A 19,007-nucleotide genomic window follows, 5' to 3' on the forward strand; every position below is an offset into this window, starting at 1 on the left:
CAGAGGCAGGTAGTTTACAAAAGACAAATTTCATTGTCAAATATAAACTAAGACTATCTTTCAAAAGATTCTGAACTCAAAACACTCTGTTCTGTTTCATATCTATTGTACACAGGAGTAGAAAGAATGACTATAAGACCTAAAAATAAATGACTGGTACTGACTGTGTGAGTCTAGTCTAAGGTTGCTTATTCTCCTGGTGGGTTTTTTACCTCTGGAGACAGCAGCCCATACCAACAGGCTTCTGAAGGACAGTTCTGAAGGACAAAAAGAGAAGCTTTAATATGGCAATATCCTGTCAAGTTTATGAACACTGCAAATTTGTGAGGCATCAATCCATTTTCTAGGTAGAAGTCTGTGTGGTTTGCCCTTAATTAAACACCCTGAGGTTTAAAAAGTCTCAGAACTTTAAGACTGAACAGAAGTGAGGAGATATGATAATGGTGGAGGTCCTGCTTGTATTAATCAGATTCAGAATCTTGTATTTTGGTGCGTAAATCCATTTACCCATTTCTGTTATACTAATGTAAACGTTGCTAAAACATTCTAAGGTTACATAAATGTTTAAATATTTATGAAAGCACTTCTATGAGCAAAAAGATTTTTCCAGTATCTCTTAAAGGAATATCCATTTCAATGAAAGAATTTACAGGATAATTAGTAAAGAACAATGATGTTCAGCACTTTTCAAATATACGACACTCCTAGTATTTCAGGTCAGTATCATCACTTACATACCAGAAGGGTAATTGAAGCTCATGGAGGTTAAGCTTTGTGATCAGTCATTCATTCCATCAAGGAATACAGAGCACCAGAATGACTTATCCACTGAATATACTAACACATAATACATAGAAAATATTAGACAGTGATAATCATTCCACAAGCTTTTTGGACAATCCTTTAGAATTTTGTAATATTCATGTCCTTGCTATAGAATTTCTTCTAAGGGTTTTTTTTTAACAACATCCTCTGTAGAAAGGGAATTGTCCTCTATTAAATTCTAGAGGTTTTGAGAGAGACTCTACAGAGCTCTCTAGCCTTGATTCCAATTGAAAACTATGGGTTTATACATAAAGGAAATCCTATGCTACATGAACATTAGGTGATGGCAACTGCTTTTAAGAAAGATTTCAATGCCTGGCTGCATAATCCTGAATAATCAATAACCTACTACTGGAAAATGGAAGCTGTCTCAAGGCCCATACTATTCATTTTTTCATGTTACATTGTTTAGGTCTGATAAGAGTTAAAGCTTCAGACTTGAGCTCTTCCATGGTCTCTGGAATGATATTTACAGTTTTGTGACACTGTAAGAGCAGCCTTTAAACTGGAAGCATCCATTATAGGAGTTGCTAATTGCTAGTGTGACTTGACTTGCCAGAGCCACTCCTCGTTCCCACTGACTTCAGCTGGAGCTGTGCTCAGTGAAGCCAAAAGTTCCCCTCACAGGGTGAGCATAAAGGTAAATACAGTAATGCAGCCTTAACACTGATAAGACTGTCATCTTAATAAATTAAAGGCTTGATTTTTCACATTACATGCAAGAATAGCCCTGAGAGTTGTTTTTACCTACGACCCACCAAAAGAAAAAGAATGAATTTGTTTCTTGAAATAGTTGAGGAATAATTACTCCCATTCTAGAAACAGTGATGAGGGAGCAGGGCAGGTATTACACTTTAATAATTGATTTAAGCCTCATTCTGCCTCTCTTAGAACTAACTGCATTTTTCAATGGATAACACGGCTTGTGTGTTGGTGTTGCTTTGTGCTTGTAAACAGCTTTCACATTCCACATGCGGTTTCAGTCCCTGCGATCAGTCCTCAGGCAAAGTTCCCAGCAACCCGCACTAATAACACAGGGATCGAGCCCTGAGTTCTGAGGAAGGGGAGAACTCTGTAAAACCAGGGCCATAGTTTAGAAGCAATTTGGACTCTCTGCTGAGAAAAGTCTGCATTTTCATTATCAGCAGCCAGATTAGCAAAACTAAGTAGAAAACCCCCAAAGCTAGAGAGCATTTCTTAGGGAAAAGGCTGTGCATTATCTAATCTCATTACAAAGATTTTGCTGGCAGCTTTGCAGAGCAGAAGCAGTACATTTAACTAACTGAATATCATTCACTATGACAGAACTGAGAGAGTAAAAGGGGCACAAAATGCCAGCTGAGACTGGAGGGCATCTATTTGCTCCCAAATGACCAGCTTTTGATGCTGAACTGTAGCTGCGCTGAGCCACAGGAGCTCTCTGCAGCTAGCATTATCATGTAAAACAAAATCTGTCTTGTTTTGTGCACTCTCAAGTCAAGTAATTTCTGAAAATGGGGCTGAACAGAGAGTTTGGCTCCTACTCACTAGGGATATGCCAGACTATATATGCAGCATGGCCCCAAATATCTTGCATGGCAAAGCAGGATCACAGGGTGGATGCAGGGACTTTTAATTCCAGCTGCACACTTTGGACAGTAGTTGCACATTTGAGAACATCACAATGCTTGTCATTTTCTAACTTAATATGTATCTACAATATACAAACACACAATGTGTAAATTACAGCTATTGGCAGAAACAGAAAGGAGAAGCGAACCGTCGTTTCTTCTGACTGTATTACTCAAAAAGGTCTGGAGAAAACTGCTTATCTTCCCATCAAATCTACAGCTGTCACAAGACTAATGTTATTTCTCTCATTTCCTTTCCTGCTCTTGATCTTGCAGCTTTGAAGTTCATTTTGAAGCACTTTCCGTGGAACTTGAGGCACTGTTATTGCCACTCCGCTTTGATTTTTCATTTGGGATGTATAGGTTCTCCATACTGACATCACTAACGCAGGCAGTGAGCTGGGTGAAGGCATGAGATGACAGGGAAAGACGTCTGCAAGGATATCGTTTAAAAGTTTCTTCAGCTGCCCTTGAAATTTTTGCATATTATGTGATGGCAAGGTATTTACAACTTTTATTGCTGAATTTAAGTATCTCAGACCATGTCAATTTTGAGTTTCAATTTCCACAGAGGCTGACTGCTTGGGGAGCAGTGGTATACATTAATGATATAACATCTTCTGTGAAAGCTCCACGTATTGCTGGCCTATATGTCATATTTGCATCTGACAGGAGTGTGTGGTAAAGCTTCATTTTTCTAAAGCTCCTCTGAAGTTTTTCCGCTCTACTGATGTATATTGATCTCAGTAAATCACAGGACTATGAAAAGTATGGAGGAGGGCAAGGAGGTGGACTTTCTATTTGCAATTCTGTTCAGAATATAACACAACATATTAGATTTACCAGAAGAAAAGCCTAAGAAGTCACAGGGCTTTAGAACAGCAAAACAATGGCATTTCCATGCTGTGACTTTCTTTCCTGTTTTTAAAGCTTTTCAGGTTCACACAAATCACAGGAACACATAGTATCAGAAGAGGAAAGAGGAGCCATCAGAGAAACAGGCTGCTGGGCTTGGACTCACAAAGAGATTCAGCTTCTGCTTTTGAGGGCTTTCCAGGCGATATTAGGGTGTGGTGACTAGGAGCTGTATTGGCAGTTCATCAGCTACTGAATATAAACTTCAGGAAGGTCATTTGTGGTGGCCCTTGGGAGTACCTGCACCACGCAGTGGATGGGACAGAGATCCCATGCTTGTTCTGAGCCTGCTGGTGTGTCCCTATAGCCCCGTACAGAGACCCTAGCTCGGGGTCCAAAAGCACTGTAGCTGTGTTGGCTCTCAGAGTGGTGTCATACGGGCTGAGCTTTCAGCTCCTGATTCTGGAGCTAACCAAGGGAAGACCTGCAAGCCCGAGAATGAACACACAGGCACTTTACCAGTAGTCGTCCAATTTTTCTACATTCCTTCCAGAAAGTTACACAACTACTTTATTTTTTAAAATGAAAGTATTGCTACAATTTTGACTGTGTGGGCTGAAGTATCTGACAGAGGCATCAACTCTCCATGAGTAGCTGCCTGCATATTACAGTGGAGGAGGACTGGCAGTAGCTGCTGTTGTTTAGATTGACCCCTCCACGCTTTCACTAAATCTTGCAGGACTGCCATAAAACCACAGAAGAGAGCATTACATAAAAGTGACTGCACAGAACATGGCCTGTCTATTATTAGACCACACTGGATTCCTGGAAACCCCATCTAGTGTGACTTTTCATTTCTCCCTTTGTTTTACAGAGTTGAGTTGGGAATGAGACCTGTTTTAATCAGAAGTTTATCCACCTACTCGTTATTCAGCATGCTCAGCTCTACAACAGTTGGACCTAGCTAACAAACTCCAAATAGAGTTTTATTTGACCTAAGTAAAAAACGAGCGATAAATCAATTGCATTATATTCACTGTAGGAGCTTTTCATTGGAAGTTAAGTGTTCTTCCTCGATCAAAATAGCTGGTAGGAACAACCAGTTCTTTCTAGACAGCCCCTTGTTTTTATTTTCTCCTATAACCTGCACTAAAAACATAATGTGAAGCCCTAAATCCTCTGAGTCTTGAAGGCTTTGCAATAAAGCCCCATACGAAGACTGAATCTGTATGCTGAGGTGCAGAAATGCAATGCAAGTTTGGACGCCCACCCTGCCGTATACAGCAGGAGTTGGAAGGTATGAGGGAAAATGTAACATCCCCATGATGTGCCAGGGTTTCTAATGGGATGAAATCTTCTGAAACTCTCCTTCCCTTTGAAATCACCATCTGCATCACACTTCATCACAACCCACCGCATCATTAACTGCCTCCAGATGCTCCTGATAAAAAAGCACAGGGAAGAAACCTTAGATGCCATGGGAAGCTCTGTTTTGAGCAGACTTAGCTTTCTTCTGACAGATACTTACGAGATTCCTCAATTTTATATTTTGGTAATATCTGTTATAATGTTTCACTGAACCAAGTACAACTATCTCCAAGCTATGTTTAGGACCAGAAGCACTGATTCTCTACGAGATTAGTTCTGTAACGCTCATGGTGTAACACTTTAATTTCAATAGCAAAAGGACCAGGTCTTGAATTAGCCCTATGGAGAGCAACACACCAGATATTTAGGCCCTTCCTTATCAATCTCAAGCACTTCCATATCCTTTAGGACTTTAGTGCACCAGGTAAGGGCAGTCACACCCTGATTTCCATATATCTTCATACAGGTTTTGACAGACCAATGCATTTTGGCACTAGCACTTTCTTTAACGTAACACTTCACACCCTTCCATCACACCAATGCTTCTGTCATCACCTGTCCCCATCTCACCATTCCCTGAGCACCTGTTTTGCTCTCTCTTGGTTGCATGTCTGGAAAGTTCAAAGGGATCCAGGGACCAGCCAAGCCCTTACAGTAGGTAGATCAGGCAGCAGAAGCTTGTGCTGCAGCAGGACATTATACCCCATCAGTCCATCAGCTGTGGGGAGAAGCTGACCCCCATTCAGATCAATGTATTTACAGAGTGTGGGGACCTCTGCTCTCACTAACAGAGTATCAGCCTTGCTTATGCATAGGTAACCGCACTTTGCTAGGTAGGGCTAATACAAATAAAGGGCAGGACGGTTTCCCTTAGTGGCAGAAGCCTGCTTTTGAAGTCTGGCATCCAGCCCCTATACTCAGAGAGCAAGTGATCATGTTGCCCCAGTACATAGCCACTGATGCGAGTCAGAGTAAGTATCTTTCTATTTGGTGCCTAAACAATATGATGAAAGGGCACCCATAGATCTTATTTTTAAGACTTTTTTCCTGGAATAGCCATGGTACTACGATGAAACATCAAGGAGCCTGAGGGACTGTCCCCATACCACTAACATTTCAGGGTGAGCTTTCCTGATGGCTTTAATGAGTGCAGCACTTTAATGAGTGCAGGACAGAGGCTTAGGAGTTCGATTCTTTAATAGCTGCCTGTAGCTCAGCCACTCGGCTTGGAACTGCAGAAAAATGCATAACTCAACTTTTAATAAAAACACCTATGGATGCTACTAACTAGTGGTTCCTCTGCCTATCAAAGCAAAAACAGTGCTTCTGTATTTAGTTTTAAAACACATTTCAAGTTTTGCAAATACTGGAAAGCAAGGAAGAGCAGTGACATTTCTTTTTAGGTAAATAACCAACTGAAGAGGCTGAAGCATAGCTATTTATGTAAGATTGGGTATATTAAGACAACAGCAAAGTATCATCTGAATAATGAAGTGCTGATGACTTTTCCTTAGTAAATAGGGTATTGTGATATGGTTTCCGATATAGAATTTTAAAAATAAATTACTACAATTAGTACACAACTATTTATTTCTCTCTTATGAATATGTCCATCTGTCAGCTTCCTTACTGGCGAACTGAGATGTTCCTGCATCATGTCTTACACAGCATCCAGAGTGACCTTTAAACTGAACAGATCCACAAATGGACAGCAGACATTTCAACATGTTTGTGTCTATTTAGTAAGAATTAATTTAATTTCATAAACTGTTTCCACCACAAATGGCAAAATCTCTGAAACATTTATGAATCCTAAAAGACTCTTTCATAGGAGTATGTTCCCTGATGTCAGCAGTATTCACAGTAAAGTTACTCACGTGTGTAAATGATTACTGGACTGAGTCTTTAAACAAGATCTGGAACCTTGGCAGGTGTCTATAAGTCCCATCACTATTGCTTTGAAAGTGTTGATACCAGCAGTAGTTCCAGTCTGTTCTAGCTATTAAAGCTAGAGTTCAACCATAAAACCCCCTAGCTAGATTTTCAGTCCCCAACAGTTCACTGTTGCTTTGATCTGGAGTTTTGTTTCAAGTTACTGTGATAAGAGTACAGGGTGATAGCTGTGACACTCTGTCCTGGATTTTAGCTCCTAACAGAAATTCCTAACATTCTTGCAGTGTCCTTTGCCTGCGGTTAATGTCATCCTCTACTCATCAGTCCCAAAGAAACCAAGAGTCCACTGTTCATTAACAACTACCGAGGGACATCGTAAAGGTAAGATCTGTGCTTCTGTTTCCAGTGACAACCACAGCAGCTGCATGTGTGGACTAATATAATCTGAATCCATGTTTTGAGCTGAATACATCTCCAAGCTATTAATGACATTTAAAAAATGAAAAGAAACTAGTAAATAAGGTCTTTAGAGTATGGTTCAAGGCTAATACACTGAGACTAGTATCCAGCTTTTAATTTACCAATTATAAATAACAGCAATACAATAAGAATATAATACCATGTATACAGCATGTAGCAACGGGATACAAGCTAGTCCAAGAATGATGAAATACAAACCCAAAATGTTTACAGTAGCTTCTGAAATATACGTAGCACTGAAGATTTTTGAACTCAGGTTATTTTAATGGAAAAAAACATCCTCAAGTTCGTAAGCATTATTGAGAGTTTTCAATCTGGAAATGTCACAAGGTATTGCAAATCTCCTGAAACTCTGCTCTTCTTCACAGCTTGAAACTGCATCTGCTCTAGCAGCCAGGTGACCTGGGAACCCGGAGCAGTATTTGCTCTTGAGCAAACTGCACAAAAGCACCAGCAAAAGCAGCCACATTCCACTTGAATTTCCAGAAGATGAAAAGGAGCCTACGCATGCAACTGCAATTACTATTAATGGATCCAGATATATGGATCCTATTGATAATTCCAGCTTAGCAAAGTAAAATTTGGCTGTTGCTTGATTTTTAGTGCCATAATAAATTTTGTGTCCACTTTTAAAAGGTTGGACCACTGTGTGAAGGTCTAGAGCATTCAAAGACTTTTAGAGTTCATGAAATCAACTGTAAATTTGGAAGTGAAGAGTTGAAACTATGAGACAATAAAAAAAGTAAAAGGAGTCAGCAGATAAAGACAGGACACAAACTGTGCGCTGAGCTGCCTCGAGACCATGCTCATCACTGGGGAAGCTATTACCTGTTACTTGCAGATATATCTTAGGTTTAGTTTCCCACTGGGCTCTGTTACTGAGAATAATGTAATTGCAGCCAAACTGAAGGCATTGTAAAAATTAATATAAATAAGCTTTGATCTGATGGCCATTCAGATTGCTGGGCAGAAACATTACCTTTAGGCTCTTTACATGAACCATACAAATGGACACTTATTTATTTGATGAATAAATATTACAAGCCAAGTGCTAATAGGCACCGTTCATCTTCACCTTCTAGCCTAACTCTGTATGTTTGCCTGAATCCAAAGTTATCAGAAATTCCACACAACTGAAATCAAACAAAAATATCTGTGTGAGCCTCTAGATGATAATACGTCCAAGTATTAAATAGCTCCAACAATAACACCTTTTTTTTTTTTTTTTAGTTTATGATTTAAATTAATCTACAGGCATGTTTTGGTTCTGCAATGACAGGGATGCTCAGGAACATAAACTGTAAACACATGTGCACATTCTTTGTCACAGATACCATTATCTCTTCCCAACAGATATAATTTATGATTGGACTTTTTTTTTTTTTTAAAGAGAAAGGTGACTCCCAACAAGGTATCCAAAACAGTATTTTACAGAGGATGATGATATCTCCAAAGAATTTAACATAATAGCTTGATGAGGAATTTCAAAATGAACGAAGGATTAAAGGTCTTTCTGCTCCATTCAAAGCTTTCTGAGTGTTTTTAAAAATCAGAACCAATACGAACACGTCAATTTGACTTGAACCCCAAAATTCATTTCCCCATGTAAAGAAATTTCCTGGAAACTGGAACATTCCAGATGAAAAAAAAGGTGGTGTTTTTTTTCCCTTTATTATGAGATGATAAACCCTTTTTGTTCAAAGCACTTCATTGAAACTATTTTTTCACAAGCTGTATGTTTTATAGCAGTTAGCACTCATGTCACAGATGCCTTCCTCTAGAGATTCTGCATATATTTCTAAATACACAGAAGATAGTTTCCCTACTCATCTGAGCAATTTCAAAACATTTCTGAAGAGAAAGAAATTACACCTGAAAAATTTCTCTAGTCTATTCCAATGAACACTGTGTGTTAGCCTCCAGCTATTTGTTTCACTTCAACTTCAGAGTGGCTAAATAGGGAGGCTTCTACAAGCCACTTACAAATGTTCCGACAGAGCAAGCAGGCTCCATTTTAAGCAACCCTTTTAGTGGAGATAAATTATTTCTGTAGAAAATAAGAGAAGAGCACAGCAGGGTCCCAAGTGCTAATCAAAGGACATAGTGCTTCAAGAAAACATCCTTTCCAAACAAATTGTTGGAGAACTGCAATAGTCCAGGCTGTACTGCGATTACTGCAAGAACACTCTCTTTTTTTGTAAGATTTGGGATTTTCACTTCTCCTTGATAAAGATGCTCCAAAGCTATAAACCCAGAAGTCATTTTTGCAGAGGGATCTTTATTTGGGAAATCACTGTGCTGTCATTTTCTATGCATCATCTGGTGATGTATAACTAATGCTCATCAGATACATTTTTTTTTTTCTGATGTGAGTCTTCCTCTGAATGGAAGGACTTAACACTGGTCATTTTAACTGTTGGAAAGAAGAAATCCCAATGGCGCTGGAATAATTTGGTGAAATTCTTGTTTGAGCAAGATGGCTAATCTGGATGATCACAGTAGTCCTTTTTCCAAATTTATTTTTTTAATTTGTGAATGCTATCTTGTATTTTTTCTTACTCAGGTGGTTTCCAATATGTTACAATCAGGATGATCCCTAAACTAAATTCCAACTTTTACTTTAAGTTGTAGTTAGATGGCCGCTTTAGGAAAAAGGTTAACAGGAATTCTCTGAGATTAAAAACTCTGTAAAGCACCTAATATATGGGAGCACTTCAAGCTCCAGCAGACTGGAGAGATTTGTTTGGCTCTGACAGATCCACTGAAAGCAGAAAGCTTTCTGTAAAAATCTTCTATAATGGCTTCATTAGTTCAAGGTATGACTATTTTTCCCACCTACTTCGTTACTGGTATAATAAATGCTTCTACATAAATCCTACAATAGCGCAGCAAACTGTTGAATCCTGCAAGTTCACAGGAGTTTTGCCTTCCATGAACCTCCAAACTGAACTGACTGTAACGCACAATGCTGCGGCATTACTATTTGTATACTATACATCCAAGAGAGCTGACAGCATATTAGACACCTAAAGAGTATCATCACAAAGCCCACTATGCTATATGCTGTAAAATCACATAATATAATAAAATCCCTATTCAAAAGAGCTTATAGACTGAGGATAAGATCACCCTTGCTCAAAGACCATGCACCATGAAAGTCCCGCGTGGAAAGTGCGATGGGATTCATGCAGAGCATCGTCTTTGTACTGACTCCATGCACAACTGTGAATTTCTGTCAGGGCTTCGACTATATATTCACAGCAGAAACAGCTGTGTTGCCTTAAGACAATAGTACCCCACTAGTCTTTGTTACTGTGCAACATTAAGTTGCTAGTGCTAAAATCATGGACTGTTCATGTGAATGCTTTCTAGCCACTTCTGTGCAGAATCAAGTTGTTAATTCAAAACAGCTCTCAGCAGAATGTGAAGCTGACCAGGATGACTTTGCATTGCAGTTGCTGGGGAACACTCATCCAATACATTCCACAGATGCAGCTGTGGAGGTGATAATCACAGCTGGAAAGGTGATAAGAAACATCTGGAGAGGCAGTACTAAAAGCAGAACTGTTTTTGCAGTGAATGACCTCTCCGCACAGAGGACTTGAGGTGACATTACCAAGATATTTTAAAGTTAGGACATGAAAATGAAACACTGAAATTCTACTGAAACTCAGTGTGGTGACTGCACTGTTACACCTTACTCTCTCTTTTCTTAAAAATCCCCCTCCTTATGCTTTTGAAACAGTAGTGCAATTAATTTGCAGGAGTAGATTTAGTGGTTGTTCTCAGGCTATTATCCTTTTGTGTACACAAAGACATGAAATTTCAGAAGCCAATATGTGACATGAACTTACTTTGATGACGTCTTCATCAGAGGATTTGCACTCAACTGATTCAGAGATGTCCGTCACAGCACTGTTCTCCTCAATGGAGACCACTTTGATGGGCACTGCCACTGTTTTGCCCGTGAGAATTGCGGTGTTCAGAATTTCCTTGTCCTGTACACAAAACAAAGCACAGCACTGTTCAGAGACAGCTAAAGAGATTTCCCAAAGCCAAGCATCAGCTCTTCAGCTGGACTTGTACTCAAGAAAGATGCATTAGTTCTCAGTGGCTACTGATCTAATCTCATTTTCAAATAGGTGCAACTTGGTAAAACATAGTAAAACCCCAATTATATTGTACCTGCTAAATAAACAGTCAGCTGCATTGCACGCTGTTAAATAGTGCGCAAAGTGACTGCAGCCAAATTCAGCCCAGGCAGGCACACATCACAGGTAGCTTCTACTTTTTAAGTGTGAGGCTTTTCCCAATATTTACCTTCCAAAACATGAGTTCAGAGTTTTTAATGCACTGGATTTGATTGGCAACGTTTGGGACAGGATGCAAGAGCCTCGAACGTAAAAATATTGCTCTTTGAATCTAAGCCCATTGCAAAGACAGAGCCTCTCTGTGAACTTTGTATCTGCAACTGTTTCAAGATTATTTAATTTCCTTTGATATGAATGGCCAATGAAGCAATGTAAGGAATCCAGAAGGAGTCAGTGATGCTGTCAACTGCAGGGAAAATAACACGGAAATCTGAAGTTTGAACTTGAGTCGTGGAATATAAAAGCCTTTCAGTGCACCATCAACTACACTAACTCTTCTAACTCCTGAACTGTTTCAACATCACTGTATTCCCAAGATTCCCATGCAGGAAGAACTTCAAAGTTTTCTCCAACTTTTCAACTTCCAATTCTATAAAGTGAGCAAAATATTCAGGACTGCAGCCACTGATGTCAACAGCAGCAAAATGGGGCACTGATACTATTCATATTGTTTTCAATTCAAGTTTAGTGAGTTTGAAATCAAGGTCAGATTCTCTTTTCATCTTGCAACTTGTTATTTCTCAGGTTCTCCTACAGGTCTCATAAGAAAACCCATCAAACTTAAAAAAAAAACTGTTGAAAAATGAACGTTGACTGTTCTAGAAAAGTGAGAACCCTAACTAATTCCTATGGCATATATGAAAAAAAGCTACCAAACGCAGTAAATCAGAGCCAGATCTATAAACAACATTATTGGAAAGTCTAAGGCCATTTTCAGGAACTCCTGACTTGCAAGACCAGCCCCAGCCGTCCCCCGTACAAATTCCGCCATTTTGGAGCAGCAGAGTGCTGTAGTGAAATGCATGGCTTTTGGAGCTCAATGTCTGTCATCCAAACTCAAAAATTTTGTTCCAAAAGTATTTATTTCCATGTACTGGCATTTTGATGAGTCTGGAAACCAAACTACTCCTCTGCAGACTTCCAAAGCAACAACCATTCAATAACCCACATAGGTTCACCAAAAAGCAGGTTCAACATATTTTCTGCTGTGTATTTGGCTACTGCACGTACTGTATGTCCTTTGAAATTAATCTTTTGCCTCGATCCCTTAAAGCCTTATTTTTTGTGACTCTCAGTGTTAAACACTGTGAACTAAGGACTCCAGGGCAAAGGAGCTGCAAGAGAGAGTGTGGAAGTGACAGGACATCTTTTCAGGCTATCTCAGCTCTGCTTTGAAATCATTCTACTCAGATGCAGTTTTTCCTTAGCAACTGATATGTATTACTGGTAGAGAAATCTAATTTAAAGGGACAGGTTCAGAGCAAGGGAAATCCCATAAATAGCAATGAGTTTCAGATATAAAACATACTCTGTGGCTTGGGGATTTACCCATATTTGCATTTAATGGTAACTTATGAAGTTCAAGACAAATCAGAAAATCATGCACACAAAAAACAAAGAAACAAGCCCTGCACCACTGCCAAGAACATAAAAACAAAGACCTGATTATGCAATGAGGTGACACTTTTGTGCCACAAGCAGCGGAGTAAATTCATCATCTGGGTTTAACTTGCAACAAACTGCCTGGGAGTCACTAGAACTTCCTCCAGCTCAGCTTTGCTCATGCCTGAGTAATCAGTAGCCTCAACATGAAGTCAAATATTGAGAAATACAGGAGAGAAGATAAGTGGGAAGCCCAGCAGACAAGACCACAAGGCACTCTGACCCACACGAGGATCCTGTGCTCCTGATTCCTCAGTCCTGCATATCACTAGGAAAAGACCAGCTCCAGCATTACCCTGGGTGGTGGCGAGACTGCCAGTAGTATCATGCTAAATCACGTTTGCTGCACCACCAGCCACGGCTGCAGCCAAGCTCTGAGCCTACACCACAGCACCAGGAGAACACTAGAGGGCAGGATTAAAATCCAGTATCGGAGATAGGGTTTAAAAACATGGGATGCAATAAACTTAAATGCAAGTTGCTACTTTTCTGTAGGAACAACTAATCCTATCAACACAGGACAGAAAAGATTCAAGAGGAAAAGCTGCTCTCAGAAAAGCATTTGGGGGTTATATTAGACCACAAGCGGAACATAAATTAGGAACTGCATGCTACTGTGGTTAAAAAACAAAACCGAACCAATCAAAGAACCCTCCTGCAGTAAGTTGTATAAAGATGAGTATCACCTGTAAGATGTGAGGTGGTACTACTCTACTCAGCACTAGCCAGGCCTCAGCTAAAGGACTATGTCCAATTTTGAGAACTATACTGCAAGAAATAACTTTCTCAAGTGAAAGACTTCTCACTTCTGTTTCTCTCTTTCCAATAGGTCATTATTGGTGTGTCTGAATTCTAAGTGGCTTTGATATAAAGCCATTATTACAAAGGTTAAACAACCTTTTCAAATTTCCCAAGACCTTTCTGGAGAGAAGACATAAAATTTGGCTACTGGCACATTACCAGCAATTAGAAACCTGAATCTTCTGCCCTTTGCTAATGGTTTCATTAAAGGAAGTAGTGTGCATCTGAATGAATTTATTTTGATTAATTATTTTGATGCATCTGCCCCAAAAATTGTAAAAGGCATCACTGGTCATGATAACGGGCTACTGAAATTTTACATCCCTTCTCTGTGGCCCAATATGAACTTCAGGAATTTCAAATTAATGATGTGCACAAAGGAGATGGAAACATATTGTAGATACTATCTAATGGCTTCATAGCTAGTACCGTTACAATCATTAGAGAGCCTCAGCATTAGGAAGCAATTGGTAGCCACCTTGCTACAGCTTTGAGCAGAGATGGAAACCTTCGTGTTTCATCTCCACTGAAAGCAGTCATAACTCATTGGTATTACACAGATTAAGAAATACTGAAGTATAAGGAATTAATATATTACATACTATGTTAAAAGCAATTTTCGAATCTGCCACTTCCCTTACTCAGCCTGTAAGTACCCTATGCTATTCAACTGTGATATTAAAAAAAAAAAGACTGAAGAACCAAGTCCTGATTCTAACGTCTTTTTGTTTAGAGTTAAAATAGAAAAATGTGTGTCCTATATCCCTGTTTATGGAATAGCCTTATGGTACAACTTCTGCCTCCTCTGTGTTTCCTTTATATCGCTGCAATAAAGCCAAAGGCTTTAATGTAACAGAGAATTAACCCATTGTCTGCACCCATACACGAGCTGTTAGGCAGAAAACTCTAAAGTATGAAAGGATCCATGGTCCAAGACTCCTCAAAAGTTGAACTGAAACTCATAAAAATAAAAGGAGCTTAAATAGAACCTAGTCTGTCTGTCTGCTCTGCAATACTGAGCACTCTGAACGCACACCACAGGCAAGGGGGCTCCAATTCAGCACCTGAACCGTTTCTCTTGCATTCTGCCACCTCCTGTAACACCCTTGGTTATCCATTGATAAGCAGAAATAGTAGTTCAATCTTTAAGTATATGTCAAGCAACATTAAGAAAACAATTGTTTTCACATCAGAACAGGAAATACAATAGCTGATATAGGTGGCAATTTTAATGTTTTATTTTTAAACGCAATATACTATCCTGTTTGGAAGCTATTTTTGGACTATACAAACAAGATTACTAAGAAACCTTTAGAGAGACTAAGAACTCATATAAAATGTAGGCACTTTTCAAAATCACAATATCTTGGCCATTTCCACATTCTTTAATTTTTAAAATCCCCCATGAACTAATCCACTTTCTGTGCAGGCAGCAACTAAAGTTCTAAAATCAAATTTATTTTGTGTGGAAAAAGACTGAAAGCATCTCATAGCAATTTTTGGACTTGTTCCCAATAATTTCAAAAATGGGGAAAGTAGTGTAAAGTAAATTGAAAACACAGAAAAAGGACTAGTTATAAGTAGGCATCAATATCCAGGTCAGAAAGAAGTTTCTGTAAGTGTATTACAACTCTAAAAAAGCAAGGGTTGTCATTTCCAAAGTCAAAATGGAGAACTACACATATAGTTCTCATTGACACAGCAGGGAGATCTGAGCTCTGAACTTCTCTGGAAGCCTCAAACTGTCTTTGCAGCACAATGACCAAATCCCAACAACAACCGACTCATATTGCACAGACAGAGTTGGCTTTCTTGTATGAAGAACTACCTACGAACTCCTGATTGGGATGGTTCTTTCCTGTTACCAGGGCATCCCTTCAATGAATACAACATATGAAGGAAATAATTACTATTTAAACATACTTAATTAACAAACAGCAGCATTAAAGAAAATTTTTTCTTGTTCCTCTAACGGTTAGAGGAAGACTCTAGTGGTTAGACATAAGGTTCTAATCAAAGCAGAGGTTCAAAGGCAAAGCATTGAATTGCGTACATAAGAAATTACTTAAAAAAATTATTGATAAGTTTAACTTCAAGCTAGATCTCATAAACAGAACGGAGTAAATATCTTCACCCTACATAACATTTTCATTATCCACTAACAAAATATCTACTCTTTCCCAGCCCAGACAATATCTCATGTACTAGTCTAGCTCAAATCAGCATTACATTTGCTTGCTCAAAACCCCAGCCTCTGGCAAAGGACCTGAAGTATCAGACTCTGCATCAGGGGCACAGAATTGTACCTCCTCTACACAAACCTTCAGCATGCTTCAGTGACTTCAGAAATGAAGCCCTAGGTCACAACTCAATACCTACTACAGATAAAGAAAAGCTTCTCTACTGGTATATGTATGCAAAAAGTGCAGTATGAAATCTTCATAGCATGAGCAACTTCTACTGTTCATCCACCTTCCCCAGATAAACACAGAAACTAAGAGGGCTGGGCAGCTTTCCCATCTCTTTATAGCTAAGCACTTGATAAATTGTGACTCAAGTGCAACTAGTTAGGACAAACAGGTACTCCTATTCATTTCCCTGTATTCTTGAATTGGAAAAAAGAAGATTCAATTAAGAAGCCCACAGGCTAGAACTAGTGAGTTCTATCAGCCTGGTGGTTTGGAACTCCTCTGTGTGTGCCTGTATCAAGTTACCACAGTTACAAATTTGAGTAGATGAGGAAAAGAAGTAATTGGTATTTCAAAGAAAAATGGTGAGATCAGAGTCAGGCAGGGAGTCAGACACTGAGTGAGGGAGCAAGACCTGAGTTCAGTGAGACCATTATATAGAATTTGATGCAAGTATCAGTGCTCTACAGCAAGTCTCCGAGCTTTCCTGTTTGGTGCCAATGCTATGATTCAGAGTACCATAAACTTTTGTTCATACTCTGGTTTTGGTTACATCAGGGTTAATCTGGATGAAGTCCACTAGCAGCAGTATTGGTCTAAACATTTTCTTCCACAGCTGCAATCATCGTGCTACTTCACAGAAAGCTCAGCAGAACTGGTATTCACACAAATCAATACTTTTTCAGAAAGGGAAAATAACATCCATAAAGCTAATACATATTTTAGGCAGAGCTGAGAAGCAGTGTGTGCTCACATTTGGTCATTTGAAGTTAGGTAACACTATGGCTGACTCTGCAGGAATCTCACATGTTATTCCATCCCTGTTTCAGTCGGGGAACTTCCACTGATGTCAGTGGGAGCTCTGTGCAAAGAGCAAGAATACAGAATACAAACCTTAGTGGCTTGAATTTAGCTGAAGAGCAAACCTTATGTTCATCCAACCTCCCAATTGTAAGAAGGCAAGCATTCAGCCATGACTAATTTAGGAACTAATTCAACATTAAATTGTGGCAGAATAAGGAAGCAAAGTGACAGCTGTTTAATTAAACTCTAAATCCGATTAGATGGTGTTATCAAGAGAAATCCATGGGACCCTGAGGTCATGAGAATGGTCCTGTTTACAGGCTGAAAATTCTGTAAGTGGAATCTCATAGAATGACATTAATCATAGCTTAGCATTAAGATTTCTCCCTCACACAAACACCCTACCTCATGGGTAACAAACCTACACTGTAGACTTGAAGGAATGACACAGAAAAGAGAAATATTTTTTAATTTATAAGGAAATTTTCTTGAAAAAGTTTGTGGAAAAGAGGCAGTTGGGCACTGTTTACCTTAAAATCAAAGCAGTATTTGTCTTACGGAAAAAGGACAGAAGCAGCAAGCCCTTGCATGCTGTTGACAGCACTTGAATTGGTGGAGACAATGCCTACGCAGGAGAGCTCCAGGAGCTGTACTATGCTTCCAACTATTGTTCAACCCATCACCGTTGATGAACAGTGACACCCTGGCAACATACTTACAAAAGAAGAAGATGGAAATATGGGAGATATAAAGTAAAATCCACATACGCCAGTTGCAAACACCATAAATAGTCTACTGATGAGCACTAATTATGCATCACAAGTTTCCAGGGCATCCTAGTTAGAGTGATGCACAGAGCTGTACTGCACTGCAGACAATTGTCATGCTGATTTGAGAGTCTGGTAACACGACGGTTGTAGATTTGAGTTATTAATACTACTAAGATTACAGCTGATTACCAAAATAACATTGTTAGGCAGCTGACTCTGTTTATCTACATAATCCCATGATTAAAAGTAAATTATACATTGTGCTTTCTGCCAACTGGGTTCTCTGACACTCCACATTCACAGACAGTATATACGAGAAAGGAAAGAAGCCGATGTTCTGTTTTTAAATTCTTAGCACACACTTCAGAACAACAGGAGTGTTTCTACAGACCAAAGAGTTTGCATCATGATTGAGGACCTTGCTGAGGCAAATCTACTCCATGGCAGGCAGTGGGAAAGGGCAAATTTCGTTGGTGGGATTTTGGTTTGCTTTTTTCTTTCACTTGATTCCAATGCTATTGGCCCATCGCATGTAAATTCTGCTCTGCTTCCTTCATCAGTTTATAACATGAGGACTTTTACTTCATGAGTAAGTATCACATTGCAAAAGAAATGGGGTAATGCCATTAAGCAGTAAAACCAAAGTGGGGCAACCTGCTTACTTAATAGCACCCCTCATACTCAAACATGGATCCAGATGGAATCCAGGTTACTCCATGACGCTAAGGTCCATAGTGCCAAGGAAAATGTAAACTAATAAACAAATTAACAGTGGTGAAAAATTAGGCCATTCAAAATCTACATAAGAAACAGATTTATTCAATAAAAGTTGCCATTTCTGCAGTTTGTTTCTGATGAGGATAGTAGAACAAAGGATCTCAGAGTTTCTTTTGGATGCTAATTCTTTTTGATACACGACAACACTGCGAGGTATCTTCTCTTTATTAAATCTTTGTTAAATGGCCAACAATGTACATGGCACAAAAATCAAGGACAATACCTGCCCTGAAGAACAAATAATGCAGAAGTCAAACACAGATAAAACATCACCCACTGAAAGACCCAAAGGTGGATGCTGGCATTTTTCTGTCCCTCGCATGCACAACATTTGTTTGAAGAGCTTGATCAACGTGATGTCTGTGGGTGTCCAGCAGTCTTAAAGAAGGTAAATGGAGGAAATGTGGAAACAGGGGCGTAAGGAAGGGATTCAGACTCCTACTTCTCACCTCCCAGAAGAGTGGCTGTGACCATCATCGGTACACAGGTAAAACCCATCAGTGCACAGGCTAGGCTGGGGCCTCTCACTCATTTCTCCTGGGGCTGGACCACTGCAAGGAAAATAGTGGCAGATTCCTGGGGCCAGAAGGAAAGCAAGCAAAT

At 39.4% G+C, this 19,007-nt stretch overlaps 1 protein-coding gene across 2 annotated transcripts in view; it reads right to left on the reverse strand.

Annotated features, from left to right (window-relative positions):
- The window catches only part of TMEM132C (transmembrane protein 132C), a 205,241-nt gene that overhangs the window by 14,958 nt on the left and 171,276 nt on the right, over positions 1–19,007 (reverse strand). For both annotated transcript variants that reach the window (XM_068412795.1, XM_068412794.1), the window contains one exon: positions 10,886–11,029. In XM_068412795.1, coding sequence (XP_068268896.1) covers positions 10,886–11,029 — 144 coding nt within the window. The remainder of the gene's footprint in view (positions 1–10,885; positions 11,030–19,007) is intronic.

This window comes from Nyctibius grandis, chromosome 14 (genome assembly GCF_013368605.1).
Source record: "Nyctibius grandis isolate bNycGra1 chromosome 14, bNycGra1.pri, whole genome shotgun sequence".
In the NCBI taxonomy this organism is placed as follows: domain Eukaryota; kingdom Metazoa; phylum Chordata; class Aves; order Nyctibiiformes; family Nyctibiidae; genus Nyctibius; species Nyctibius grandis.